General features: G+C 35.5%; 1 protein-coding gene across 1 annotated transcript in view; it reads right to left on the reverse strand.

Annotated features, from left to right (window-relative positions):
* Positions 1-14,238, reverse strand: part of Dpyd (dihydropyrimidine dehydrogenase) — a 798,929-nt gene that overhangs the window by 23,797 nt on the left and 760,894 nt on the right. Inside the window, exon 21 of the mRNA XM_027935067.3 lies at positions 1,419-1,562. Within this exon, the coding sequence (XP_027790868.1) occupies positions 1,419-1,562 (144 nt within the window). The remainder of the gene's footprint in view (positions 1-1,418; positions 1,563-14,238) is intronic.

Consider the following 14,238-nt stretch of genomic DNA (forward strand, 5'->3'; position numbering starts at 1 on the left):
TTTCCACCAAACCCCAAGTCCCGCAGCATGTGATGGCCAGTAGTATGTGGTCTTCTCTTCTCATTGTTCTATTCGTCCTTTTCGTAGTACACAACTAACAGGAACAGCTCAAGAGACTAGTTGGGGGAGATTATGCTGCCAGAAGGTCCCAAGTGTTCACTTTACTTGGAATTATGGCATTGAAATGTGGTAGCTTGTGGACAACTTCCCTTTCACTTTCAGCACTCTGCATTGCTTCAATTTTGCAACATCAAACCTAACCTCTACCGTTTCTAGCACAGGATCCATTCTCCCCCATACATGGAGGGAACTTTTCAGGCACCTTGTCTCCACTGGACTCTCAGGAAAAATGAGTATCCATGAGGTCTGCTTGATAGCACCAAGGGTGAGCTCTGCAGCTGGCAACAGAGCTATCAGCAAACCCAGAAGAATCAATTTCCTTCACTGAGGTCCTCATTTTAGTGATGGTGGCTTAGGACAGAATACACCCTTTCTTCACTATAACTGTTTTAACGAATGCCATCTTGGAGGAGGCAGGACTTGTGGGCGTGACTCCCAGAGAACAGCTGAGGGATTCCATGGTGATGTGACAGTTTTGTATCTTGACTGTGGTTGTGGATACATAAATTTAAGTATGTGACAAAATTACACAGAACTAAACACACACACACACACACACACACTCACAAAGTAAAGTGGAGAAACCTGAATAGGGTTGGTGGTTGTGTCAGGGTCAACCTACTAGTTGTGATATCAAACCCCCACTGCAAAATGTGGGCAGGGAGCTAAATAAAGGGTACCTGAGACCTCTCTGCATTATTTATTACAACTGATTGTGAACCTACATTTCTCTTAAAATCAAAAGTTTAATGCAAAAATCAGGAAAGGTAACATACACACACCATTCTGTCTTCATGATAATTTTTGTTTTACCCAGACAATAATCTCTGAGACCCACATCAATGTACAGGTTTTCCTGAGGCTAAACCAGAGAAAATGTTTCCAAAATATAAATTACCATATTGATATTGATGTTATGTACTGATAAGTTAGCTGTTTTGCATGACTAATAAGAGATTTCTTGGTGTTTCTTGATGTTAAAATTACTGTGGGTTACAGTAATTTTAATTGACTGTGAGAAGACAATTGACATTAAAATCTCCTGACATGTTTAATACATAAAAAATTCCATTGAACACATACCTGACCGTGCTGTAAAAAAGTACAAAATATGCAAATAAAAGTATAAAATATATAAATCAAAGATGTCATTCTATAATTTAAATATTTTCACTACAGACAAAATCTTAAAAACTTTCAGAATACTTTTAAAACATTAGTGGTACATTTAAGGAGGAAATAAACATTTAAATCATATTTAAACAGTATGATAGACATATATTTGGTTTAAGTTTTACCTTGATGGTAGGTATAGGCCTTTTGGGTATAAAACATTTTCTCTCAAGTGGTGAGAAAGCTGCGTTTTGCTCTTTCTGTCTAATCTTGTTCTCTGCTATGATTTTCTTGCGCTGTTCAAGAAAAGGTCCAAAGCTGGGCAGTTTCTAAAGGGAAACATGAAATTAAAAAAACACGTTAGGCCATGTGTTGGTGTACACCTCTAATCCCAGCTCTTCAGAAGGCTGAAGTAGGAGGATTACAAGTCCAAGGGCAGTCTGGACAATTTAGCAAGACCCTGTCTTAAAATAAAAAATTTTTAAAAGGGCTGGGGATGTAGCTCAGTGGTGAAGTACTTGGCCTTAGGTCTTAATTCTCAGTATTAAAAAACAAAACAAAACAACATGGAAGATAAAAATGAGTGAATATAAACACATACACATATGAAGAAACAATTTTATACTTGGGGATGGTTTCATGTCTACTGTAACAAGGACTTCACTCACTCTCAGACTACTAGGCGTCTAGGTATTAGATTCCATTAGTTATTAAAAGAACACACACAAAAAATATCTTTACCGATATTTATGTGTTAGATGCAAATGTTAATTAAAATGCATTTCTAAATGGAATAAAGTTCACAATGGCAAATCAAATCCATTCACTTAAAACAATAGCTATTAGTTAAATCATTTGTTTGGTTTGTATAGACAGAAGGCGAAACCTATTGATGGGTTTTTCCCGCTCATCAGGTTTTTCACACGATATAGACACAGTGTAGTTCCTGATAAATGTTTTTGTCAATAGCAAAGTTACCGTGCCAAAGTTCTAATCTGTATCTCTATTTTATTGTGCTCAAATTCTTACACATTTCTTTAAAGACTGTAACTAATGCCGATTGCAATTTACTGGAATAGCTGAAGAACAAAATGATAAAAATATTGACTTCTCTGTACAGAAAATAAATGTTATTTTGCGTAAAAGAAGTAAAAATAAAAATGAAAAGCAGAGGATATATCATGGTCCTTAAACAAACTCCATCAGTATTCAAAATCACATCACAGCTTTAAATCTCAAGGTTATTCAATTGTACTTTACAAAGTTCATTTAGAAAGATACCTGGGCGTCATGGAAAAATGCTAAGTGGTTTCAAGTTAACACGAAAATGCCCTCATACCATTCATTATCCCACAATTATCTCCTCTTCACTTTGTCCTTCCCCTCCTTTAGAACCTTTGATCTTCACTTTTACTGACACATACGGCTGGTGATAGACACCACTGAATTCCAAATGTTTCCTGTCAGGCTGTAACCTGGAAATGCTAGGTCTCTTTTAAAAGACTGCAAAAACACTCTTGTTCCTGTAGAATAAAGCCCATTTATCTAGCTGATGGAGGTTTGGAAAACTACAGCACTCCAAGGTCATCCTGATCTCTGACCTAGCAAGTACTTTGGTGAAAAAAAATCACACTTGTTTCAAAATGCTGGCCTCCACTTGCCAGGCTGAATACTGCCCCAGGAAAATGAGTTCTCCAGTCCTCTGGAGATCTCAGTAGAGTAGGTAAACTAAACTTAAACCATGTTCCAATCAAGGCAAACTGCAACTGTACTTTTGTATTAGCCAAGAACATATTTATGTGGAAACATCAAAGCTTGTAACTTCTATCATCAATTCACCCTAATTATGTCAACAAGTCATGAAAATGGAAACAATGTTCTGAATACCAAATTAATTTATATACAATTAGATTAGAAATGTGTACTTTGTCTCTATCCTTTAATAATGCTTTCCTAAATTATAATATTTTATGGATACAGTAATATGAAATAATATGATGTAGGGGGAGAGTATTTTGTTTCTACTTTATCATAAAATAAGTGCTACTGACATGTTAAAAGCATAAAATAAATCCTCAATACTTATTCTATGTTAGTCACTTGAATATAGAAATGATAACACTTGTTTGAAGTGTCTTCTTATGAAATGACTTTTACCTGGGCAGGAGAGGTGTTAGGGATTGTGCCTTGTGCTGAAGAAATGTTTCCTTGTGTGTCTAGACAACATCTCATGTCCACATGATATAAGTCCTGCCAGAATGTCACTCTCTCCACCCTTCTCTTATACATTATAACCTTATTTTCTTGAAGATTATCAAGAATAGTTAAGTGTTTAAACACATGACCTCTGGTTCTAGCAGATCCTCATGTTAATAAGTCCCCTTATGAACCATTATCTTGTTTTCCTGATAGGGCCACAGTTCACTTAACAACATCTAATTCCACCTGAATTTGCAAAAGCTGTTCCAAAGAAATATTTCTTGTAACTTTTGGATCCATCTTCCTTACACATACATTAGGCTTATTATTTATCCAAATGGGGAGAAACAATGTTGTTAAATATAAACCTTTATTTCAAATTATTATAAAAAACAGTGATGATGATGATGATGACAAGTATTTGAAAATCCCTTGATGTTGAATGGAAAACAGCCAGGATAATCTCTAACATCTTAATATATTCTGCAATTATTTGCACTAGTTGACCATATTTGTCATATATAAATTATACTATGCAGTCTTGATTTGGCTAACAGTGCTATTATTCTAAGGTACTAACCTTTAATAATCAGTCCTAAGAAGAGGCTCCAAGTTTAACATAAATATTCCTACTGGAATTTCTTTGAACATTAATTAGAAGAATCAAAGAAATAAAAGAATGCTGTGGCCCAATTTTTCTTAAGTTGAAAGTACACATACACAAAATATTGATTGCTTTCTCAACCTTCCACCATACATCTCCAAATCAAACTGGGTTCATGTTTAATTGCTCACTGCCATGTGGAGATTCCAGAGGCTAAGGGCTATCTTCCAAAACATCAAGACTGCCATAGGCATTTTGAATGACTCATTAGTATGAAAAATTAAGCAGTTTAAAAAATTTGTGTGTAATGATGTAGTAGTAGGATTTAGGGGTACTAATTTTTTTTTTAAAGTTAAAATTTCCAAAAATGTAGAAAATCAATTCATTTCTCTAGCAAAGGATCACCTTTCTGCATGCTATATTTAGGCATGTTCTGATCTTGCCAAAACAAATGAACAAATAAACAAAACCCAAAGCCAAATAAAGCTAAGAAAGAGCAAGGATAAACGCATAGTTGGCCACTGTGTATGTGTGCAATCAGTGATGATTAATAAAGCATTTAGTTCAAATCTCTGCCTGAACATACAGTTAATTGATTTCCCATTGAAGGAGGAGAAGCAGCAGGGTCTGACAGAGGCAGCAGCAGGAGTTTTTCCTCTTCATTCATTATTTTCTTACAGAAAAAGTCGTAGCCTGCGGTAACTCAAAGCATGAGGTTTTGAGCGTCATGCTATATTTCTTAAACAAAGGAAAAAGTTCTTTAGGACTATCAAAAGCTGCTTTGTAACTGATGAACTGAACAAAGCTCAGAAATGGTGTGATTTTGTTTCAATAGTTTCTCCAGGGATTCATCATTGATGAATTTGTTCTCACCAGAAAAGCTAAATCCTACTCATTTAAAGATAACAGTATCTCACGCTAAAACTGTCTCCATCCAGATATAAAAAGCATTACATTGCCGATAGAAAAGTGACAACATAATGAATCAACAATGATACCTTAAGCCAGCAAAGCTTTAAGGTAAAGAAGTTTATTTGGATTATAATTTATTCATGGATCAATCTAAAGGTAATTGAGCATATTATGAAGTAGGAAAGGGTTCTTGTTTCTAATAGAAGCAGGCACTGGTATCATCCAGTTTAAATTGCATAATTTTTATGAGAATGGCAGCAAGTTGGCTAATAGCAGTAGTCTATAGTACTGTAATGGATCAGCTCTATTTCCTTAATCATGCTCTTATCTGATTCGAAACAATAACAGCAAGAAAAGTACTTACTTTGATATCTAAGTGGTAATAGAAGATAAAAGGATTTCAGGATATGTATATATGTAATATGTAAATATATTATATTTAAACATTTATATATGTATGTATATATACATATTATATTTATATTACATATATATATATATATATAGAGAGAGAGAGAGAGAGAGAGAGAGAAAGATTATAAACCTGAACAGTCCATCAACCTATCTTCTTTATATGCATGTTTTTGAACGTATATACACTGATAGAATGAAGGTTAAGATGGATACAAAGAATATATTTTGCAATATTTAAAAATTGGTCTTTTTTTTCAAAAGATATGGTTACACTATTATTTATCAGTCTTTTGAAATTTTTTTCAACAAATACAATATCAAATGACTCTTCTGGCCAGGAATTGTTTTGTGCTACATTAAATAAAAGCTAAATAATTTCCATATGGTATGTGTAAGTTATCATTGTGATTAATTTTATAAATTTCTCTTGCTATTCAGCAAGGGCAAGTGTCAAATTGAATTATATATCAAGTATACCCAGTTATTGTACTTATCTCAAAGTATGATATAGTAAGCTTTTTGGAAAACTGCTTGAACTCAAATTAGTATCCAACAATTGGACAGAAAAACTAAGAAAATAAATCTTCAAAGAGCTAATCTTAAAAAAAAACTCAATAAAGTGATTCGAGTCACTTTTGGATATATAAAATTTAAAAAATGTGGGGGCATTATGGTACAATGGCTGGGTTCACAGGTTCTGAATCTGTGTAAAATAGGGTTAAATGAAGTAATCTGCACAATGTTCTGTGTGCTGGGTGTGCCTCAGTGCCACATGGGAGGTGGGGGCGAGAAGTCCTTTTTCTGTATTTTCTGTATTCAGTTACTTCATCCCTCTGCCCACTCATAAAGGTAATCAGTTTCTTACATTTGACTCTGATTTTTACAGCAAAATCAGATTTAGCATGGTTTAGATTCAGAAACTAAGATTTTCCTCATATGTAAAAGGCAGATAGTGTTTAATCACTGATATAAGTAAGTAAACTTTCATGACACTGTGATATTTGGGCAAGGGAAAACAGTAAGGCACACAGAAGTATTGTCTATGTGTTATCATAGGGCTCTGTGGAACCCAATGGTGCAAATTGGAGTTGGACATGCAAAATATATGAAATATGACTATTAGTTTAAAAAGATACATTTAAGCATGCAACTTTTGATCAAAAATATGATGTCTGAATCTGTCAAAGCAATTACAGTCCATGTTTCATCGTTAAAGTAAGGAAGCCAACATTCACAGAGTGGAGGGCACTAATTTAGAAGTCGAATTTGCATGAAAATCACAGTTTTGCACTCATTAGCTGTGTGACTATGAGCCAATTACTTAACTATTCTGCTACTAATTTTCCTTATTAATGAAATGAGAATGACAGTACCTAATGCACGGTGTTGGTATAAGAATTAAGTGGAATAATATTTGTCAAATGCATGCCTGCCAATTTATTCCCATCAGCTTTAACTGCTTACATTGCATTGTGTACTGTGTTCTGTCTTTTTATGTTTGTTCATGCATTGCCTCTGCTAGGAATGCCCCATCCCTGCCTTTTTACCTGGTGCAGGCCAATCTGGCTTTTTAGTTTCAGCACAGCCCTCATGGTGTCTAAAGTAATCCCCTTTGCTGGTTCTCCTTCCTGCCCAGTGTTAGTGACCCCTCTTGAGGCCCAAAGCATTGATCTTGCTCAATGTAAGTCAGTGTTTCCATCTTCCCCATTTGAGATCCTAGACAGTTTTTGATCCAGCACACACCAGAGACTGAGTATATTTTTAAAAAAATGTAACAAATAATCAAATGAATATTTTGAATATATACAAAATCTTGCTGGATGTTTGAAGTGTCAGATAATCTCAAAAAATTACTTTCAGAAAGAAATTAAATGATATGGTTTCTCTTAATATTCAAAATGACACGAAGTAAATAATGTCATACCTACCTAACTGCTGTAATTCATAAATTCAGAAGAAAACATTTGTAAAGTGCCAGACACTTGAAATGTATATATAAAAGACAGTCTGTGACCTTAAAAAGCCTGTAGTTAATAACAACTGCAATACCCTGTGATAAGGGCTGTGGCAGAGGTGACACAGACTGTTATATGAGCAATGACAATATGTATCTAACCCAGGCTGAAGGGTCAGAGATTGTGCAGAGGAGATGACATCTGAGCTAAGTTCTGAAGGATGAGGTGAAGATGGCTTCGCAAGTAGTGCCAATGGAGGTGTGAGGGTCAGAAAAAGGGAAGAAAATCCTCCAGGTTGAAGAGAGAGAGAGCAGGGTGACACTCTGGAAGAGGTGGCAGGGAGCCCCATACTGCTAAGCCTCTGCTCTGTTTAATATACTACAAGAGGGTAGGGCACCTCCTCTGTGAAAAGCAAGGTGAGCACATTTTGTTGTAAAGTGACAGAGTATGCAACTGCATTAGGAATAATGTCAAAGTCATGAGAAGAGACTCTAGCTAGCATCAATTGAATGCCAGGAAGAATGTTGCTGCTAAGACTTGCTTTTTGCCATGTGCTGTGTAGGTGTTGGATCTGGGGCCACAAGGGTGAACAGGAGATGATTCTTTGTAAGCAGCTTGTAGCCTTGAGAGGAAGACTGATTCATAGTAAAAGATACTGCAGTGACAAAATTATTATTTTAATATTTAAATGCCATTTAGATGACTCATCATCAGGTTTCTCTAAAGAGGTGTACTATCATTGCTTAAAATAATTTTTATAGCAACACCTTTAGTTTGTGATTCGGGACCTACACCCCTGTTGGCATGATTTAGGAGAAAACAAAACAAAGAGATGGTCCAAACCACTGGGCTTAGAGAAATGTAGAAGAATATTGAAGCAGAAGAACAGAGGAGAGGAGAGAGGGGAAGGGAGGGGAAAACACAAAGAGACAAAAGAGCACAGAACATTGAAGGAGCAGAGTCTGATGCTTTGGTAGCTGAAGGATATTGATAAAGGAGAGCCAATTTCTGTTTTGAGATGTTTGCGTTGTTGCAATCTAAATTCTTCTCCATGACCTTTATGTAATAAAGTCGGCTACATCCATACAGGCTGACGTAAAAGATTTGGAAGAAATCAGGGAAATAGGATTAAGCCTCATGATTGGGTTGGCATAGAGCTGAAGATATAGAAACCAATAAAAAGTAAGAGGACGGAGAGTCAAAATTTTGTGAGAGTAGGAGAACTGACCTAGAGAATGTAATTTCTAGGGATTTTGTAGTAACTATAGAAGGACAGATCGGGCGAAATCAGCTGAATGACACAGGTAATTGATTATAAGGAGAAATGGGATAAGTAGAGGAAGAGATCCATGGAGTCTGGTGTCACTTAGATGCAATGAACAATTAATTCCAGCTAGAGATTAAGAAAGGCTTTTTTTGTGTGTGTGAAGGAGGTAATTAAACTATGATAAAAGATTCAAAAGGAGGGAAGCAGTCTGTAGTGCTAAGAGATATAGGACAAGAGATACAGTAATGAAGTGAAGTAACTAGAGGGTGGTTTTTGGGCTCAGAGATGGCTAAAATATAGTAAGTGACTGGGGAATAGTGGGAATAAATCTGGGAAATATAAGAAGGGCTCTGAATTCTGAGCAAGGTGGTTTAGATTTTACTCTTTAGAATATAGGGAAATATCAGACCCTTGTGGAAGTAGCAGGAAGGATGGATTATGGGATCATGGCTGTGGCAGAGAAAAGAGAATAATCCAGAATATTGGAGATGGGATTCTGATAGTAGCAGAAAGTAAACTACATGACTTATAAGATGATTACTATTATTATTTAAGGTTTTATGATCAGAAATAATAAAAATTTTGTGGTTAAAAAAAGTTTTTTTGTGACAGATAATTTTATGTGTCAACTTGGTTGGATTAAGAGATGGTCCATACAACTGGTAGAAATTATTTCTGGGTATGTCTGTGATGGTGTTTCCAGAGTGACTGGCACTTGAGTTGGTGGACTGGATAAAGATCATCCTCACCAATGTGGGTCTGCATCAACCAATCTGTTATTGGCCCAGTTAGAACAAAAAGTGGAAAAGTTCTCTCTTCTGGAGCTGGAGTTGGGATATCCATCTTCTCCCCTTGAAGACAGAGGTCCTGGTTTTTGGGCCTTTGGATTCCAGAAATCATGCCATTTCCTACCCATTACCCTCTCGGTACTCAAGTCTTCAGCCTCAAAGAGTTACACCATTGCCTCCCCTGACTTGAACTTTAGAATCCGAATGAATCACAAAACAGGCTTTCCTGATCTTCCTGTCTACAGAAGGCATAATTTGATATATTTTGGTCTCTATAACCAAGTAAGCCAACTCTTATATTAAATTCCCTTTTATAGAACCAAGGATATCCTATTAGTTCTGTTTCACAGGATAATTCTATTATATGTGGCATTCAAGAAAACAGAAAACCAATACTGACTGCACATTCCCACAGCAAGGGTCCAACATGATCTTCACCACCACACAGCCTGCTGACTGCTACACAGTGACTCCTCCCTGAAACCATTCTAAACTGCCATTCTCCCTGACAGGCATCTACCTCTACCTATCTAATGGTAATCTTTCTGCAAATAACCTCTCCTTTCTCACCATCTTCTGTTCAGTCAGAATCTCAAACAACTTTAAAAATTAAGAATTTGTTTTACTGGGTCTGTATAGGCTATAAGCTTTAAAAGAATTACTCATTAGTCAAAAGACACATAAAAGAGAGGAGAAACTGAGCAGGGTTTCCAGAACTATATTTTTTCCCCTTGCACTCTTGAGGATCTTCACTCCTATTCTATAGTGATGATGAGGGAGGAGAGGAGTCATGGGGAAAATCGACTTCTTCCACAATAGCTGCAGGTAGATATGAAGGAAGGAATTGCATTTTCATCATCTTCTTCATCAACATTAGCACATTTGTTGAGCACTGTTATAAACAGATCTGTTGCAAAGTCGAATACATTATCTCTTCTATATTGCAATCCTATGCAATGTGTATATTCACATTAATTTACAGGAAAAAAAAAACAGATTCCCAACAAGTAGGTAATTTGTTCCAATTCTCACCATGAATAAATGGCAGAGCCAGGATTCAAACACCGGTCTGAGTTTCACTGTCACTCATATTTCTTTGTAGTCCTCACAAAGCTTTGTATAGGTATTTAATATATTTTTGATTGATAAGAAGAGCACACTCCCTTTTTTGAACTCTGCGCTCCATGTTTTCTTGTTTCACAAATGGTGAAAGGGAAAGTGTTTCACACAGTAGAAACCATTAGAAAATTGCTGAACACATATGAAGCAAAATATCAGAATTAGTTCAGTCCTGTTTATTACTGGCCTCAAGTTTAATGAGCTCAAGTTAATACAGGTGAAAGGCCAGAGTGTTACATGCAGCAGTTAATGAAATACCATAGAGCTGCTGAGAAAATGATTAGCAGCCAAATGTGAATTTAATATACTTCATCTTCAAGAAGCAGGGCCCCATGGGAGGCATCTTGCTGTGGGAGGCAACGCAGCATATTAGAAACAGCACTAGCTTGAGATTTAGGAGATTCAGCTCTGAACTTAGCCTGTCTATCAGCTAGTTTTGTGATCCATGGCAGGGTGGTGACTAAGTATCAGTTTTCTCATCTGTAAAATGAGGGAGTGGACTAGATGAACCATAAGGTCCCTTCCACTGATATGTGTTGTTTTATTTTCAAATTTACAGTTAGAAATTCACAGAGTTAATCCCCAGAGAGTAAGTATCACATGGTCTATAAATGAAACAATATGTGGGTTCAAAAATTATAACTCTCTCCCTTCTACTTATCATTCTGAGCCTATTTAAGCTCTGAAATATGGTTACCATTAGCAACATTTATTAAACTTCCAAGGTAGGACAAGGTCATAAACTATTTTACGCTTCAATGGTAAAAGATAAAATCAAGGATTTTATCTCATTACTAAATAATGAAATCTGTATAAATAATTGAAATAAAAATATTTTTGTTTTCTTTTTTGGTACCAGGGATTAAATCCAGGGGTGCTGAACTACTGAGCTACATCCCCAGTCCATTTTATTTTTTTTTAAATTTTGAGACAGGGCTTTGCTAAGTTGCTGAGGCTGGCTTTAAACATGATATCCTCCTGCCTCAGCCTACTGAGCAATTAGAGAAATAAAAAAAAATTAAATGAAACTATTATAATCTGTATGAATTGACAAGTTCATACAAATAAAGTTATGACTGAACTTATTGCTACAAAGTTTAATTAATATCTTGTTCAAAACTCACCTGAGACACATTCAGTAGAAATCAACTATACAAGTAATTAGAAATGAATGTGAGTGATAACAGGAATGAAATCACCAAAAAGTAAGATTTACATACACAAATATGTGCACGTAACAAAACACTTGCAGTTTCATTTCATATCATTAGAGTTTAGGATACTGAAGGAAAACAGAATTTTCTACTACAGCAGTATAGTAAACAGAATGATCATTAACCTTAGAATCCAGAGATTAACTGAATGACCTAGGACAAATTACTAGCTCCTTGTGAGCCTCATTCTTCATTTGTATAAAACAGAAATACCAATGATCATCCTGCCAATTTGCTCTTCCCAACTATTTGAAATAGAAAAAGCATAAATAGATTATTAAAATGTTGTTTTTACTATTTTGAAAACTGCAAAGCAGTATAGAACTGGAGTATTATATTATTATGCTGAACATCAACCTGATTTATGCTCAATATAATAAATGATGTAAAGATGAAGTGAGCTTTCTGAATTATAAAAATGTCACAAAATATTAACCATACATAAAGAAAGGCGTCCTGAGCTATGGTTCTCCTAACGCCTTAGGAGGACTTGAATGAAATAATTTGCTTTTGAAATACACCTTCAAAATGCTACTGCTTTCATGGATAAATGTTGCAAAGAATGTCAGGGGCAAAAACCAATGAGGGAAAATGGAACAAAAATTACTTCACACAATGGGATGGAAGCAAAGGAAAACAGAAAAATGAGGTGATGAGGAAAATGGGACTGCTATAAATATGAAAAGAAAATGCACACAGGATTCAGGCTGTATTTGGAACAGGAGTAGATTAATCAATTTTTTCCATATTTATTCAATGTGATACCTAATATCTTTCTATATGGAAACACCTGGATGACTGCTTTAAGCCTTTTTACCTGAAAGTATGGCACAGGGCATAAAATATTACATTTTGATGCAATCTAACACCCTATTTGGAGTCATAGTTCAGGACATATTGGAATAAAATGATCATCATTTTGAAAGTCAATCTTTAGGTCTTCTCTGCTAAGCAGGAGATTTGTTTTAGAAAATCATGCAAGTACAATTTTTTTTTTAAGTTGAAAGGAAATTTGTTTCTAATGTAACTAACTGCCACACTAGTAAGAAATATTTAACATGAAAAAAAAATGTCTTACATGTTTGGAAAAGTGCCCCATGAACAATAACTTCTGCATGCAGACACAGAAACCCCAAAAACATGCATGAGGCAAAACTCATTTCAAACCTAAGTCTCTGGTCTCCAGCCCCAGTACCTCCCCCAGACACTGACTGGCATGTCCTTCCTGAGCTTTTTAGAACTATCACCCCACAACCATGGAGAATTTTTGGTGTCTTAGAGAAGATCCTGGGGGAAAAACCTAATAAACAGATCATAGAGTGCTTCTCTGAGACATTTTATCTGAGTCCTAAAACACGCAAAGAATCTAGCCATGCAAAGATCAGGATACAGGCAGAAAGAACAATGAGAATATTGAAGGATGATCCTGGATGCTCCTTAAACTAAGGGAAAGGACTCAGAAATATTTATCATCTACTTTTTGTCTAGCAAATTTTATGTGTTAGACATTGAAGATAAATTAGAGGGCAGAACAGAAACAATCTCTGTCCACAAGGAATTTGCAATAGTTTTTAGGGAAATAGGGTCAAATATAAATAATCAGATAAATATGTATAACATTTATCACAATTTGCAATAATAGATACTTATGTGATTATTTGTTTAAGGTCTTTTCATATACTACAACAACCCCTGTCCCTTTGTTGTCCTTAACAGGCAAAATCTTAGTTCTTGTCAAACCCAATTATCCAGTTTCTCTGTATCTGCACCTGAGAAATGGAAATAGGGCTGGTGAATATGACTGCTCCCCTGCTATACTCAAAATAATTGCAAATGGACACTTAGTACTGCCTAACAGGGCAAGCAGTTACCAGTGTTAATCTTTAGCTTTCTTACTCTACAAAACAATATATTCATATCTTCTCTCTTCTAAAATTGAAAATATCACTTTTCATTCTTAATTGATAATCTCATCTCACATTAGTTCAGTATAAATATGGAAGTCACTCTCATATTCTAAACTTTATCATTCCCCCTCATCTGCACTCTCACCCTTGTTTTTCTCTTCTGTTAGGATGTACCCTAGATGTTTCAAAGCTTCCGCTCATGAACTCTATTTCATATACCTTTCATTTCTGAAGAAATTCGATTTTTAGTTTCTCTATGACCATCACATCACTCACTCTCATTTTTTAAAAAAATTTTCCAATAGCACAAAGGTATGCTTTAATTTCTTTGATCATAAATCAAATACACAAAACATAGCAAAAACCACTCCTTTGACTCTACTACCACTTCCAGACATCATTTATCCATTTCCCTTTACAATTCTTTCAAGTGCTCTTAATGGTGTCTGTCCTTACAACCTTACCTCCATCCACTCCTCAGCATACTCTTCTATCTATCCTCCATTACAAGCCGCTGAAATGCTTTCTTAACAGGGTCAACAACATTTATTTTGCAAATCCTGTGGCCACATTTTTCTGTTCATCTAATTTTCATCTCTCTGCATTATTAAATCTTTCCCTCGTAA

This window comes from Marmota flaviventris, chromosome 10 (genome assembly GCF_047511675.1).
Source record: "Marmota flaviventris isolate mMarFla1 chromosome 10, mMarFla1.hap1, whole genome shotgun sequence".
Lineage (NCBI taxonomy): Eukaryota > Metazoa > Chordata > Mammalia > Rodentia > Sciuridae > Marmota > Marmota flaviventris.